The 16,324-nt window shown below is 38.9% G+C and overlaps 1 protein-coding gene across 3 annotated transcripts in view; it reads left to right on the plus strand.

Annotated features, from left to right (window-relative positions):
* Positions 1-15,808, plus strand: part of CNOT7 (CCR4-NOT transcription complex subunit 7) — a 21,485-nt gene extending 5,677 nt beyond the window's left edge. For 2 of the 3 annotated variants that reach the window (XM_041480008.1, XM_041480010.1), the window contains 3 exons: positions 4,388-4,532; positions 11,242-11,352; positions 14,102-15,808. In XM_041480008.1, coding sequence (XP_041335942.1) covers positions 4,388-4,532; positions 11,242-11,352; positions 14,102-14,230 — 385 coding nt within the window. In that variant the 3' untranslated portion in view covers positions 14,231-15,808. Of the gene's footprint in view, positions 1-4,387; positions 4,533-5,316; positions 6,055-11,241; positions 11,353-14,101 lie in introns of those variants that run through there. The other variant, XM_041480009.1, reaches the window with a different exon arrangement.
* Positions 15,809-16,324: the final 516 nt, after the last annotated feature.

Below are 16,324 nucleotides of genomic sequence, written 5' to 3' on the forward strand. Positions count from 1 at the left end.
TTCAGCTTCCTAAACAAAGTATTATGGGCTCTTAGGTGTATATTTGTGATTTACATTTGACTACAGTAATATGACTTGGATGGTTCAAGAAAAGGGGAGGCAGGTTATGCATGTAACTGGTGCCTCAGCAGAGAGGATGCCATATAGAAGCAGCTTCAGCCTCAGACTGGTATTTTTCCAATATTACCTGGTGACTGAGGGCCCAGTGTAAGGTATACCTGAGTAGCTTCCACTCTAGGGATTCTTTCTGGAGCATAATTATATTTAGTGTGTGTAATTCCTGACTAATTCCTGGTCAAAGTGTAGTGCAAGCCATGTGCAATGCCATTCTTTACTGGTGCAGCTTATGAAGGGTTTTTGAAATTGCTTTATTAATAGAAGTCCACTTTCATCTTTGCTAAAATGAGTTTCTGTTGTGGATTTCACTGGAAGTGTCTTTAGAAATCCTCTTAAGACAGTTGTTCAGCAAATATTTGTCAGACACTGATTATTAGTGTTTAAAGCTTTTGTGCTTTTTCAGACCTTGTTGATATCATCTTGAGCACAAAACCTGCGAGTAAGCAAGTTAAGTTCTGAAGAAACCGAAATTATGCAAAGCTGTAAATGAGCATGGGTCATATAAAATGTGCCACAAAGAGTAGTGAACAGCTGTTTGTAAATACGTAGTCACTTTGATAGTGATTATGTTCTATCAGTGGAAACTTATGCTCCAGGATGCTCAGCTGAAAATTTGTTCCATTTAGGCTCTCCACGCAGTAGTTCTTTGACAACTGATAAAGCTGTGCTTGGTAGTTGCTGACTCTGCTATTGCCTCTGTTACCTTAAAATGCTTAAAGTACTAATAACTCTTAAAATTTGAGTCCCATAGTAAGTGGGAGAAGGGAATTACCCCTTTCTCAGAGTATGAAGATATGGTTTGGTTTTCATTTTCTAGACTTTGATTTCCTAGAACTTTTATGCAGTACATTTGCAAGCTCTTCACTTCTCAGATAGTTCTCTTTGTGTGCTTTTTATCTCCACATTTGATGTAGCTGCCTTGGCATCCTGACATGTTGGCAAATCTCTGGATATGCAGTTCTGTCAGATATGAGTGAAGAAATATTTGCACTGTCACCAATTCTTGTGTATTGAAACTTCGTAGACAACTTCCATCAAATCTTGTGTGTGTGCTTGTTAAAATGCATTTGAGTTAATGAGAGAGAAGGTGGAAGCCCTGAATTTGTGATTTTTTTTTTTTTTATCACAGTCAAGAGAGCTGTGAGTGCTTGACAGTCTAGCAAGTTAGAAAGGAACAGCTCAAATGCTGATTTTGTGGATGTTCAGCTGTCTGCTCTGCTGAAGCTTTGAGTGTTCACTTGTGTGCAACCTCTTTTGTCTACCTTTGGAGGGTCTGTGAAAACATGCTTTTTGGAAAAGGAAAAACAGATGTTCTTGGGATACTGTGAAGTTCCAAGCTAATGTGTTTCAGTAATCATTTGTGTCTAACTGATTTTAGTAAAATTTAATCTGTTGGCTCATTTCTGTTAGCGTCATAAAATGAACTAAAGCTTTCTCAGCTCTTAAACGTTTGGATTTATTTCAGAGACTTGGTGATTGAGTAGAATTCATTGTTAATTGGCTATCTGAATTCTACCTTGATAGTAAGGGAAAGAAATAGGGGCATGTTTGATCTCTACTCTTGTCTTTTTGCCTAGAGCTGTCCATATTCAGTGAAAAAACAAAACAAATGTCTGTGTTTGTGTTGTATAGCTCCACAGATTGTGGCTTGCTGTGCTAAGCAATTTCAGGCGATGATATTAGAAATGGTGCAAGGTTTTTCAGGCAAGGAAATCTGTGTGCTTCAGGGTATAAACCAACCACTAATCACTGTTAGAGGATTAGAAGAAAACTTTAATGACCAGGTAATTACATAATTGCTCACTGTGGACTTTCTTAGCCTTCTCTTAGTATTCAGCAGTGGCCACTAAAAATTTGTTTTAGTGGATCTATCTTAGTCTTAAACTGGAGTGACAGTTTTTGTGTCTGTAAGCTTGGATATGCCACAATCTCCAAGTGAAAAAAAAAACGTGTAATTCTCAATCAAAATTGCTATTTTTAATAGCCTGCTCCCTCTTACTATGAATAGTAAAGGAATGTTGACTTTTCTTTAGGTACTTCCTTCTTTAAAGAAATTAGAAGTGTTTGAGGGCATCTGTTTTCTATTATTTTATTAATACACATTTTTTTAAGACAAGGCAAAATTTTTTTTGAAGAGGAGTAGCACAAATATGATTTTTTCCACTTTAATATGACTGTTCCATTTGAGCCTTGAGGATGATCAATGTCAGGAATTCATTGAGTTAATAAACTGTAGACTCTGAAGGAGTAAGTCTCCATAATCCTGAACAGTGTTTTTTGCATCTTTTTGAACAGCCTTTTTTGTTAATGTGGCTTTTTCTCTTCTTCTTCTATAGAGGGCTTTATGCTGATATGGGCTTTCCCACCACTTCCATCCCCCTTCAAATGATCTAATAAAATTAGACTTCCAAGCTACTGTTTTGCCAAGTTTACTATAGTTTTTACTTTGTAAGAGTCAACTGAAATCCTTCTTTATCTTCGGCTCCTTTGCTCCCTGGCCAGTGGCTGTTGCTGTGGAGATTGGAGGGTGGCCAGCACAGCTTCAAAGTCCCAGATGCAGTGCAGGATTTGTTCAACATAAAATTTCTGCTTAAAGCACTGGAAACTCCCATGGGAGAGCTGCAATAGTCTATAGGTATTGTATATCTTGCATTAATGGACTTGTAGTAAACAATCCATTTACCCCCAGTATGTTGAAGGTTTTTCTACCCTCTCTGTATAAACTCATAGTATAAAGATGTCAGAGATAATCTTATTGCATAAAAATGGTTCAAAAAGCAAACATACTTACATTGAGTGTACAAGCTGAAGCTTTTGAGCCTACATCAGAAGTCACCGCTTTTTGTGGATCCTAAATATCTGCAGGATCAGTGGTATAGTGCTCTTAACTGATTTGTCTTTTCTATTGCTTATCTCACAGTTAAACATCCTGGCCAGTATTTACCAAATTGAAAAATTCTTGGTTTTGAGTATGACCCTTGTATAATCAGGAATGAATACAAAGTCTTAAACTGGAAATTTGGATTTTGTGGTGGCCACTTGCTCACTTGAATCATCCCTCAGCTCTACGCTAAGGTTCCTTAAATAGCAAAACTGATAAAGCCTTCAGTAGAGCCCTGTTGTTTGTTATCTTCTTTGTTAGTACAGGCATATTTTAAATTGTATGTCAGTAAAAATCTAGGAACTGATCTGGTTCAATGCAAACTTAACATGGAAGAGAAAGTATCACTCCTCCATTTAGTTTCATGCATTAGCAGTCCTGCAAGTACAAGGGATCAGAACAGATGAGTTTCATGGTCAGGTAATGAATAATCTGGTTTATAATAGTTTTCCGCCGAAGAAAAAGCATAACTTGTTATCACTGCTTTTTGTTATGGAGTTCAGGCCTGCTTTAATACTCGATATCTGCCTTTCCTGTACTTAACCCTCTTGTTTCCTCTCATAACTGTTTGTAAAAAGTACATGGTTTCCCCATTACTGCCACGCCTCATTCCTACGTCCTCTTTATTCAATCGAGCTACGGAGGAGGAAGACTTCCCAAACTCTCCTCTCTACCATGTGCACACTACAATTCCACCGTTTCTTCTAACAAATAAGCACTGCTCAGTTACCTTGCTGCCTCCTGCAGACTTACATGTACACACAAAAATTTTTCCAGCTTACTCTGTCATTGCCTCCAGAAAGAGTAATGGTCTACAAGCTATTAAACTTTGTAGTTGTCTGTGTGCTGATTTAATTGGAAAAGTTGAAAGACAATTCCTCTTCTTTGTTGCTGAGGGTTAGACTTGCCTCCAGGCGTAAACATGCGTTGGCTCTGGAAACTCATAAATCTTTTGGATTTCAAGAACTGTAGAAGTGTCTGTCTGTCTGTCTCAATTTGTAGTGAGAAACTCCTGTCTATGTGAAAGAAACCAGCTTAGGAGTCTTTCTAGTGGAAGTCCTTGTTATCAGATGAAGACCCAGCAGCCTTACCTTATTTTGGGATTTGGAGAAACTCCTGTAGGCAGTTCTTTCTGCATCTTCACTTGGCCTCTTTCAGACTGAATTAAAATGTTTTCTCTGGAATCTGCAAAGGGGCAGTTTATATTGAAGTTGAGGTTTTTTTCATATAAGCTGGTCTTAATTGCATTGAATTTAAGCAGAATATCCAGTCAATGTGCAGTGAAGTCTTGAAGGTTGTTGTTTTTCCTGTCAAAGTGCACTGAAATCTTGAAGTGAGAGCGATGCTTCTAAGTCACTTACTTATATTGTTTTTGTTATTAATTTGCAGTGGATATGACTTTGGCTATCTAATCAAGATCCTGACAAACTCCAATTTACCTGAGGAAGAGCTGGACTTCTTTGAGATACTGCGATTGTTTTTCCCTGTCATCTATGATGTAAAATATCTTATGAAGAGTTGCAAAAATCTGAAGGTAAGTAATCTGTTAATGGTTTGGAACAAATTTTGCATTTGGAGACAGAGGATGTCATGCTTAAAAGTACTTTCTCTATTTTTATTGTCTGCTTTTGCTTTTATGGTGCATATTAAGCATTTGTTGTCTCAAGCTTTATATATTTAATATTAAAGGTATTGTTAGAAGCTGGCAAGAGCACAAATCAATTTTTGTAACTGCTTACCAGTTAAAAATACCATGTTGAAACTATATTTACAATACTTTGTTGATAGATGATAAACCTGTTTTTGGAGTTAATTCTTCTTTAGGCATAAGAATTGATGGGTCTCATATACTCTTACTTCCTCATTGTGCAGTCCACTAAAGAACTGCAGTCATCTAGGCTGAGGTAATTTCAAGAAGATGATGTGGAAGTGTCTTGGGAAACAAAATGAAGTGAAGAATGTTTCAGATGGCCCAATAAGCAAAGATAAACAACAACATATGTTCAGGGACAACATGTGACTTCTAGGGAAAAAAAAAAAGAACTAGAAACTAATCTCTCATGTCAGGCCAGCGGGGCTAATTGGCTTACTCTATCAGGCATAAAATTTGGATACCTTATTGGACTGGAGAATGAGTGGGAGCTGGAGTTAAGTGTGTGAAGGGGAAGACCGCAAGTGAAAGATACTAAAGGCACTGTTAACAGCTTTACCTGCCAAAGAGCTGTTAAGAGTCTGGACTGCTGCTGGAGTAAGTTGCATCACTCATCTGAGGCAATTGATGATTTGTTGCTTTTATGGAAATTAATTTAATTCTCTAGGATTTCTCAATGAAAACCTGCAGTAAGAAGAGAACACTTCAAATCGTCACTAAGGAATGGCTTGCCAGTTCATCGTGCTGAATTCCTGATTTATGTGCTGTTTATAGTCTGTTTCTTTCTGAGATGAACTAGCAGAGTGTGTCACTTTGAGTAGTAGTGTAGTTTTGTGGAAAGTAAATTGTGTGAATCCTTTGTTAATCAAATTCATGTTGAAAATGTAGATCACCCTTCCAGATAGTAAGAAAAGTATACTTATCTCTGTTCATATACAATTGTTACTGGTATAATCATCTGGGCAAATGGCTATGTATTAGGGAACATCTTAGAAATGCTTCTTCTCCAAAGAGGCCAGGAGTAAAAATTAAATGCTCCTAAATTTCAGGAGTCTTAAATTAGGGGTGGGGGGGAACCCGCCGTAAAAAGTCCTCACTTTCGCACTCCCAGTGAAGCAAAGTATAGCATCTGGTGCCTATCTGGTGACACACTTCGCAAGAACAGAATGTATATTCCAAATTTAGTGACACAGAAAAGGTGGCAAATTGATGTTCCATGTCACCATTCAGAGGTGACATTCCCAGTGGGCTTGGGAAAGAAGGTATTGTAGTTTCTGGCATAATTAAGGCATAGTTGTGTGTAACCTGCATTGTTTAGAGACATTAAGATTTTTTTGGAAGACAAGAAAAACCTTCACAGGTCTTATTTTGGCAAACCATAAGAACAAGGGTGATTTTTTTTTTTTTTCAGAGCTGAATATGTAGGTCAGCTTTCCTGCAGTAAATTTTGATCCACTCACCTAATCTGCAGACTGATAGTGACAGCAGGGGAAGGGAAATGGACTATCTTACCCCTCCAAATTTACCAGTGATGAAATGATGGTGGACTTGAACTGTACTGAGAGAAGCTGCCTGAAACAAATTACTAAACATTTAGTGTTGTAACTCTAAAATGCATGTGCTGTTTCCTAATGTGTGTCACCTTTGATCGTTATTAAATTGCAGTGAATTGAACAGCTGTGCAGTTGTCTTTTATTGACTTGTCTAAGTTATTTTTTTGTATGATAGTCATTGATCTGTGGTCCCCCACTCTCTGCCCCCACACACTCAAAAAAGATTCTTGGCATTGGAAAGAGAAATAGGCTTCAGAACTGGAAATCTGTTTGATTTTTTTTTTTTTTTTTTGGTGGAATTAAGTACTCTGAATTTACAGTCTCTTATTATGACTTTACTGGCATAAAGATTGAGAATTGACTTGAGATATTAATGTATTACAGGTTAAACTCTTGCTTACAATCTAAAAGGCTTTTTATGTAGACGATTACAAACCTTTTGATAGTAGTGGCATGCCTAAGTAATTTAGCTTGGTAGACCTTGTTGGAAACTTGCTTTTAATTCAGGGTTTTGTACAAAACAATAAGCTCAGTGACTGTGTCATGAAATGGGAGTTTGAAGTAGATCTGCTGTTGACCATCGTGGTGTGACTATGTAAATTATTCTGTGGCCTTTTTCTTGGAAGGCTGATACTCTAAAAATGTGGGAAGAATTTGTCCTTCTCCAAGAGTGAAGCCTACTTATCTGGAGTGCAAAATTCTTACCTAAAAGAGAATCTCAGTAGTCAAATAATTTTCTTTTGTGGTTCCATTCAGGACAGGGTGGATTTTTGCCCCTAGGATGGGGCATGGCTAGGACATGGAGGTTATTCTGTGACACCTCCCATCATTTTCTGGGCATGGGGGAAGAGCTTGCTTCCAGGTCAGGGTAGTGTGGTGGAGGGAGCAATCAGGTGAGCAGTGTTTCTCTTCTTGCACACTCTATCATTAATGTTGCTATTTCTGTTTGATTTCTTATCTCACTGCTGTTTTCCAGTAAATGGCTCATATCTCAACCTGTGATCTTCACTTTTTGTGCCTCCAGTTCTCCTCTCTGCCACAGGAAAGGGCAGGGAGAGGGGTGAGTTGAGTGAATGTAGTTGAGTGAGTGGTTTGAGTGGAAACACTTAACTTGGAGAATACCATTCCTAAACCATGATAGCCTTACTTGGCACCCAGTGTGCAGCATGAAGGATTGAGATCTGTTCAGAATGGATTGGAAACAAGTTTCATCTAAGCATTTGTCCTATTAGATTCAGAGCCAACGGTCACAATGTTGCTTGGTCTATTTGTGTAAGTGTGTTACCTAAGCCTGTATATGTTTCTGTAGATGTACTATGTGCCCATGAGGGTGTTCTTTTTCAGATCAGGATTGCTTTGTTGCTGTATGTTGATTGTATGAACTGGAGTCGTGTTTATGACCTGATAACATCAAGGACAATGAGAATCATTTGGGATATTCAGTGCTACTCTCCTACACTTACCTTGGGCGCTTCCTCTGGGGGTGCATTCCTAATCATACCTAGTCTGTGGTGAGAACAGGAGAGGATAGCTTTCCCCAGCTTTTCGCTACTTTTTTCTCCTTCAGGCCTGTAAGAATAGCTTTTGAGAAGTTTTAATTTCCTTTTGATGTTAAGGAAGACATGTTCTTGCTCCTGTGTCAGCTTTGTCTCAGTCTACATGGTCTGCACCATGTTTTGCGTCAGTACAGTCAACGCTGTGTCTAGAATCAGGACACAGATTTCTAGGAAGGTTAATCAGAGATCTGTCTGAGGGAGGTAGCATGGAATGTGGGATAAAATGGACCATTTTTTTGGAAAATTCTCTCCTCCAATGTTTTGATAGTATCACTACGGGACCTTGATAAAGTGACAGAATATCTGCAAGAAGAATGCTGTGGCAGCTGCATAAAGAATCAACTTACTGAAGTGTGCTGGGCCCTGGCTACTCTTCACTGGACACAGTCCAGTGCTAGACAGAACCCTTAGGGGAGGAGGAAGAAAGTAGATCAACAGGTGCTGTGACCACTCAAACTGCAGCCGAACTGGAAGAATAACTCATGCCAGTAACAGTCACATTTACACAGAAGAAGAAATCCAGGACCAAATCAGTTTGCATAGTGAGGGATAAAGAGGAAGTAGAGCTCTCACCAAAGGAGGAAGAGGCAGGACCAGACATAATGAATCACTTCCTGTCCCTGGGTGAGCTAAGTGAAAAGATTCCAGCCACCAGTCGTGAAAGCCCCAGATGAGCTGTTTGCTCTGCTGCTGGAATGTCATGGCCCACAATATGAAACTAGATGGTAGTGAAGTACCAAGCATCTGGTATTTGTGTGGGGGTACCATACTGGTGGGTATTTGGGAAGAAGACAGAAACTCCCAGCCTCTGGAAGCAACTCCTGTCAAGTGTGAGAGAAGGGTATTCTCCCATGGATGATCTAGTGGTGTGCCCAAGCAGATTCAATACCATGGAAAAAGATACCTGACAGAATTAGGTATCTTTGTGCGGGAAGAAAGGAACACAGGCTTTACTAGGTGCTGTGGGTTTTTGGAGGATGCATATCTCAGATTGCAGTAAAATTATAAGTCCTCTTTATCAACTGACCTGGGAGAAGAATGATTTAAAGTGGGGTCCTGAACAACAGCAAGCTTTTGAACAAATCACATGGGAGATTGCTCCAAGGGTTACTGGATGAACAGTCTGGTGGCAAGGTGTGAAGTGTGTGCTCTTCATGGCTGCTGGGGAGAATGGCCTTCCTGGAGCCTCTGTCAGAAGGTACCTGGAGAGACTTGAGGCTGACCTCTGGGTTCTGGAATTGGGGGTGCAAAGGATCTGAGGCCTGTTGTGCCCCAGTTGAAGAAGAGATCCTGGTATTTATGGAGGGGTTTGAGCTGCTTCAGAAGCAACTGGCACCCAAGCACAGCTCCTTTTAGCACCCCAACTACCATTGCTGGTCTGGGTGTTTGAAGGGAAAGTCCCTTCCACACATCATGCCGCTGGTGTCATGTGGAGTAAGTGGACTGTGCTGACTTCAAAAATAGCCTCTTAGACACCAGGGCCAGAGAGCACGGTATGAAGTGCTCCAGCCTCTGGGAAAATTAGATGGTACAATGGATTGTTAAAAACATGGAAAAGAATTGATGGTGCAACTTTCTGACAGTGGGTTCTACATTAAGCAGAGGCCATCTGCTTAGTTAACACCTGAGGTTCCACCATCTGAGCTGGCCTTGCCCAATCAAAACCTCCACATACCATAGAAGGGGATAAATCCCTGTTGTGCCTTAGGAGCAACATGTTAGAGAAGACAGTTGGGATTAGTCCTGCCTCAAGCAAAGGCAAACCCATCTGTGAGATTGTTCTTACTCAAGGACCTGGCTACACATTCCCCACAGAGGGGGAAAATATCATGATGTGTACTTCAAGGGGATTTGATTTTTGGGTTAGAACAGTTTGTAATGTTGAATTGTATAATACTGGTGCTGAATGCCACTGCCCCTGGATGCCGTAACTACTGTGGCCAATGAGTATGGAATGGTCCACATATACCACTCATGAGCTCCTGACGCAGCTTGCAACAAGCTGACAGCATGCCAGCCCTCCTTCCCTGGAAGACATCTAGGATAAATAAAACCAACAGTAATGGACTAAATTAATACATATCTCAGTGGGAAGGCATTGACTGTAGAAATTATACCTGTACTTGTGTGTGTGGATATATGTATATTGTTGGATGTTACAAGATTTGGACATGACATAGATAGTAGAGAATAAGAGATGGATAATGTCCTGGTTCCAGCCAGGACAGGGTGAACTTTTGCACTAGCCAGGATGGGTTATGGAGGTTATTAACATGGAGGTTATTCTGTGACACGTCACGTAATTTTCTGGGCATGGCGGAAGAGCTCACTTCTGGGTCAGGGTAGTATGGTGGAGGCAGTGATCAGGTATTCTACTGCTCAAGACAGAATGAAACTAGCAATAGCAGTACTAGGTTTTCTTGTTAGTTTGTAGGTGTTATTGGGGAATGTTATTATTGAAGCTTTCATCTTTTTAAGCAAAAAACCAGGACCCAAACATGTTGCCATAAGATTGACAGGAATTTTAATAATGTTTGATCTGATTTTCAGTTTGGACTCCTTTGTAGCTCCATGAGTTTTGATTTTGACTGTTATGCTTTTGCCTCTTACTGCGTCACTTCCTGTATGTGAAACAGGTTAAGAGTGCACAGGAAGGTGAACTCTAGGCATTCTTTATTTAAAAGCATTGTCTCTGTGCAACGTTTTTGTCTTTCAATGCTTATGGCAGCACTAAAGGTTCTGTCTTTTTCTTTTCTTTTTAATCTTTCTAGGTCTTTAAGAATGTGCATGTGCTTTAGTCTTGCCCAGTAGCTTTATAGCTTACTGAATTAAAAAAGTCTTTGCACAATCATGTGGTCACAGCATTAGAAGATTGTGGTTATAGTATTACATGTCTGTCCTTCAGCTGATCAGTGTTATCAGTGTAAAACCAAACTAAATTTTGACAGCTTTGCTCTCACACGTAGAAGCTATTCCTGTTTTGGAGAGGACACTAAAATGATGTTTATTTAGTCACTTTGCAGTTAAGGGGATAATTTTTCACGTAAGCTTATTGAAAAGAAAATTTCCTTCAAAACTGGAGAAGTTTTACCTTTTAGAGAAGATAGATTTGCAGCTTTGGTGTGTTCTCTGCAGCCTTGTAGTCTGTCCTTTTAAAGCATTGTATCAACAACCATCTTATAGGAATTGTTAAGTAATGACATCTGGTTACTGGAGAAGCTGGAACATAAGGAGTACTAGTTTTGTTGGTTGCAGATACTACTTCATTTAGTCAATACTGACAGAGAATATTAATACTGTTTGATACAGAAACTTTGATTCTTCTGGTATGCCTTTATCTAGTGTAATGACTGTTTCAGCTACTGTGCAGATATTAAAATATGCCTGAGGTTGTGTGGCCTGTATAGAAGATTTTCCCAAATATAGCTGTTCCATGTTCTAATTTAACTTTCCAACATTTAACAAAAATGTTTTGTTTTCCAGGGTGGGTTACAAGAAGTGGCTGAGCAGTTAGAGCTGGAAAGGATAGGACCACAGCATCAGGCAGGATCCGATTCGTTACTCACAGGAATGGCCTTTTTCAAAATGAGAGAAGTAGGTGGACATACTGTTTGTTTTTATTTCCATGATAGTAATGTGTTGTGATAGTCACTTGGAATTGCTGATTCTGATAAGTCTGTGGTATTTTAAGGAAGTCTCTGAAGGGCTTCAGGGGTCAGTCCTTCTTGACAAAAATGAGACCACCTGTATTTTTCCCCGAGTAAGTGTGAACCAGCCTTACTGACTCCTTGTTTTACTGCTGTGAGTGAATATTTCTTCCCAATTCCAGCCTAGGCCTGACTTCTGGATTTTTTGTGAAGTTTTGTTTTGGGGTGCTTTTTCCCCACCTGTTTTGCAGGCTGCCTTTTTTTAGGTGAGTACTGCAATGATTTATGAACTGCTGAAGCAGACTCCTTTTTGGGTGACTGTACGCAAATAAATTTTTTTTTTTTTAGAGCTTTTGCTCAGTGTAATATCCAGCTGGTGTGTACTGCTGCCTGTGGCAGGCTGAGATGTGAGGAAGAGTGTTGATGAACCACTTCTAGCTAAACTTTCAGGCTAGAGTTATATTAAATAATGACTTCCAGGCTGCTTTGGAGAATTTCCATGCATTTTTTTTTCCTTGCCGTTGAGTGGAGCTCAGTTTAACTAAGGTTCTAAAGGTCAGTTAATTCAAGGTTTACAGCAAGGACAGTCAGGTCTTACAGGCTTCACATTTCCTTGCTACTTGTCTGCATATAACAGGAAAATACTAGGATATTTTGCATTAGCAGAACAATCAAATGTTGAACCAGCCTCTTCTGGAAAGCAGTTCGTCTGAACAAATGCCAGTGCATCAGAACATGGCATTCTTCCAGCAATTCAGTGTCATTTACCATGTCAAAACAGATGGCAATATCAAACCTCATCATTTAATCATGTTAAGTACTATATGCTGAAGTCTACCTTTTGCAATCCAGCCTTCTGTATGAAGGAGAAATGACCACGAGATTGTGACAAATGTTAGTGGCACAGCAGCTGAATAATAAAGAGTGATGGTTTAAGCTGGCTTGCTCATCCTAGCACCCTGTTCTGCTTCTGCTGGAACTGGTGTAGTTGTCAAGCAGGTCATGGGCTACAGATGCAATAGAAAGGATTACATTTCTGGTATGATCCAAGGCCAGTGCAGCTTCCTGCTGTCTGCCCAGTATTGTGAAACTTCACTCTTGAATTTGAAGATCCAAAGCAAACAAAGTGAAGCATGTAATAATCATGCTTAAGATATAGCTTTTCAAGTTAGTTTTCTAGAGTAAACGTCCAAACCCATGATAGTTTCTTTAATGAGATGCAGTTTGTGTTAGATGGAAAACTAGCTGGTTGAATTTATTTACTAAAAACTTTTACCAGAAGTAGAAATCTGAGGGTCTTTCAGTGCAACACACTTGCTTAATTAAGCCAACAGACGTGGACAGATAATTAATTTTTTCCCCAGTACTTAAATATTCTTTGCAAATACAGCATTTCTGAATAAGAACACTATAGTAAGCAGAGAGAAATACATTTAATGTAGATTTTTAAAGCTTTTCAGCAGAGTTCAGTGTTTAAAAATGTATTTCTGAGTAAAAAGACTTCACTTTATAGTGCTTTTTGAGGCGTAGAATTTTGTTACTAATTGCTGTGAAGGAGGTGCAACTTGCTTGCTGGGTCTTGGAGTGCCAGCCAAAAAAGTTACTGATCCTTTTCTTTCCATCAGGAATACTTAAATAATGATACTACAAGAGTAGAGTTATTTTGGGCTTTTCCTATCTGTTTTATGTCATTAAGAACTGCTGGGGGCTGCAAAACTTTTAATTAAAGTCTCTGATTCCTACAGTACAGAATTTTCAATCCTGACTGTGCTGCTAAAAGCAAAGCTTGAAGGGAGAAGTTCTGACCTGTGTAGTCAAACTCAGGTCTCTGTGTTTAGATTGTGTATTGCATCCATTCTGTTCCTGCGTATTTCTACCTGTCTTAGATTTCTGGTATTGATGATGACTCAGAATGTGAACCACTGGGGTGTCAGGATTGCTGTGAAGGTTTTAGGGGGAAAAATGTTCGTGTCTGTCTTCTTATTTTTGCAAGATAATTTGTGATTTTCTGCTTGAAAACCCATCTGAAAGGCAGAGTATCAGAATATGATGGGCTTTATTTTGCCTTCCACTGAAAGGTTCCATTTGTAATTTAGACTTGTAATATGTAAATGCAGTCTTGGTACAAAATTTTGCTGTTTCTGATTAAATGAAGTCCCCCTCTGTGAGGAGCTGAAAATGCATCTCTCTGCATTTCTCTAAACCCTGGTTCATCTTCCCCACCCCCAAACCTATATAATATAAATCAGGACGTATCTATTCCAAGATAGAGTATGGTGAAAACTCCACACTGAGGAGAGGTAAGGGAACAGGCACTGATGATGGATACTAAGCATATGCCTGTTGTAAGATGCAGCAAAGAAATCAGATGGAGAAATATCTTTGTTGCTCTTGCAGATATGTGAGTGATGACTAATAATACAAAATTGTGAAAACATTGCATTTGGCCATTTAATTGGGAGAGGTGCACAGGAAGACTGATTGTATTTCTTGACAGATTTAAATAATTGTGTCATATAGCACATTGTGATAATGTGTTGAGATTAAGTGTCTTATTTTACTAATTATATCATCTTTTGCACCTTGGGATTTGATGTCTTATTTAGAAAGAAAGTAATTTTAAAGCCTTTCTTTCTACAGTTCTGTTGAAACAGAACCTTTTCTTTTGCAGTAATTCATGTCTCTTCACTTTTTAGATGTTCTTTGAAGATCACATTGACGATGCCAAATACTGTGGCCACTTATATGGTCTTGGCTCGGGGTCATCTTATGTACAGAATGGCACAGGAAACGCTTATGAAGAAGAAGCCAACAAACAGTCATGACATGAAATGAAAGGCCGTCTTTTTGACCTCCACATGCTTGTATATAGGTTTTATCTCTGGTTGAACCCCTTGGACAATTAAGGCTTTTCCCCCCCCCCCCTTTCTCAGCACACTTTCTTTTCTGCCTTTCTATGTACTAAACTTGACTGTTCCTATCACAGACTTTGATCTTAATATTGATACGTAAAATTTTCTGGGTTACATTTTGGCCTCTTAAAAAGCCCGTTTGTAAAGAAGCATGTATAGGATCAGTGTGGCAGAGAGAAGGGGAAAGTTGAATCATAATGAATATTCTGGTAAACTTGCCTACATCGTTCTTCCAGTTTTTTGTCTTTCCCCTCCCTTCTCTAAATTAATTGGCTCTGATTATAACTAACTTCCCCCTTCATGTCTGTTCTTTCCAGTATGCAGGCGTTTTAGCTATTCAAGATTGTGGACCATCAGATTTGCACTTTAGAGAGCGACTCTGACTCAGATACTCTGTTTTATTTGAAGTTTGTTTTGGTTTTTTCTTTTGCCTTCAGCTAGAAAACAATCATCTGCCAAGTTCAGCAGCTTCAAGCTGTATTTTCTTGGTATCTCAACCCACACAACGGGACTTATTTGCTGCATAATCTCTGTTTGTTCAAGCAAAACAAACTACTGAAATCATAGTAATTGCTCTTACTTTACTAGTGTTTGGTCATCTTCCAACACATCCTGCACATGTCAACTGCTGGTTGGCCTGCTGCTTTAAAACTGCTCTGTGATGGGGGAAAGAGGCTTGAAAAAACAGCTTTACACCCTTCAGGGGAAGAACAGCTATGACTTTAGCCTTTTTGCCATTAAAAAGAGAGTTGAAGGATAATGGAAAAGTAGGAGTCTTGTAATGGCACATTTCCCTTGATTAACCTCGTGGCTTTTATCCTAGTAATGTACACCTCAGATATTTTTTATGAAGTCATATTTATTATGTACTTGATTTCATGAGTTTTGTAAGTCAATTTAGTTGAAGATGAACCCCAAAGATCTGAAAAAGACTATTTAATTGAATTATTGAATTAGAAGGACAATTAAATCATGCCTTTTTGTAGTTGTTACAAAGACAGATGTTACACATATTTGTTGTAAGACAACAAAATATAAATAACTTCCAGCTAATAAAGTTACCTGAGGAGTGTAATGCTAGTTTATTTTTGAGTATATCTTACAATATATTTTAGATATATTGTTTTCAAGGACCCTAAAGTATGTTCTTAACTCTGCATAGCATGTATACAGAGCAGTTGTGCAGGAAGGATTTTTGGTATTGAATAGCTAAATACTAGCCTGGAATGATGGAATGCGTGACATTGTGTGTCTGTGCGTGTGCGCGCGTACGTGTGTTCGACATGGAAATCAATGGCAGAAAAATCTCCAAATGTTCGCCAATTACTCTGTTTTATCTTGTACTTAAAAGCAAAAAATCAAACACCTTTTTCTCATTGAATTATGATGATGTAACTGGGCGGTCCTTTTTAAACAAGTAATTTGCATAACAGAGGGTATTTGTTTTTAAAGCTTTTGTAAATAAAGGCCTAAGAAATGTTTTCTTACATATCTACAGACTGGTGGTTTTGTTGCAAAGTTTTTCCTGGAATGTGATTATTTAGTAAGTTCAGCTCTGTTTTGTTAGGCATGATAGTTCTTTTCTACACGCTGATATAGAGGGATCTAACTCACTGCTCCTGACTGATTTCACGTTCAGAGAAAGTTGTGTTCATGGGCTTCCAGTCATTTAATTCCTACTGTCCTGAGTTGGAAGAGGGGTGATTGCAATTTACTTCTGAGGCATCCTAATCCCATTAGTGCTTTTATACCATTATACAAGTCATGATGGTGACTTGTTTTAACTTCCGTTTTCTTTGGCTTTAAGATCGTGATAGTGAAAGCAGGATGAATTCTTACTGTGGCCTCCAGGATTTGCACAGACATGGAATGAAGAGCCCCTGAAGTTTGATGCATTTGCTTTAAAGTTGTAGCTTTGCCTAAAGCATATGGATACAGCTATCTGGTTAACTTGAGCAGAATTACTCTTCGAAGGACTTTAATGGGTTTTTGTTTTGAAGTAGGTTT

The sequence above is a fragment of the Pyrgilauda ruficollis genome, unplaced genomic scaffold, assembly GCF_017590135.1.
Source record: "Pyrgilauda ruficollis isolate IOZ18807 unplaced genomic scaffold, ASM1759013v1 scaffold5, whole genome shotgun sequence".
Classification (NCBI taxonomy): domain Eukaryota; kingdom Metazoa; phylum Chordata; class Aves; order Passeriformes; family Passeridae; genus Pyrgilauda; species Pyrgilauda ruficollis.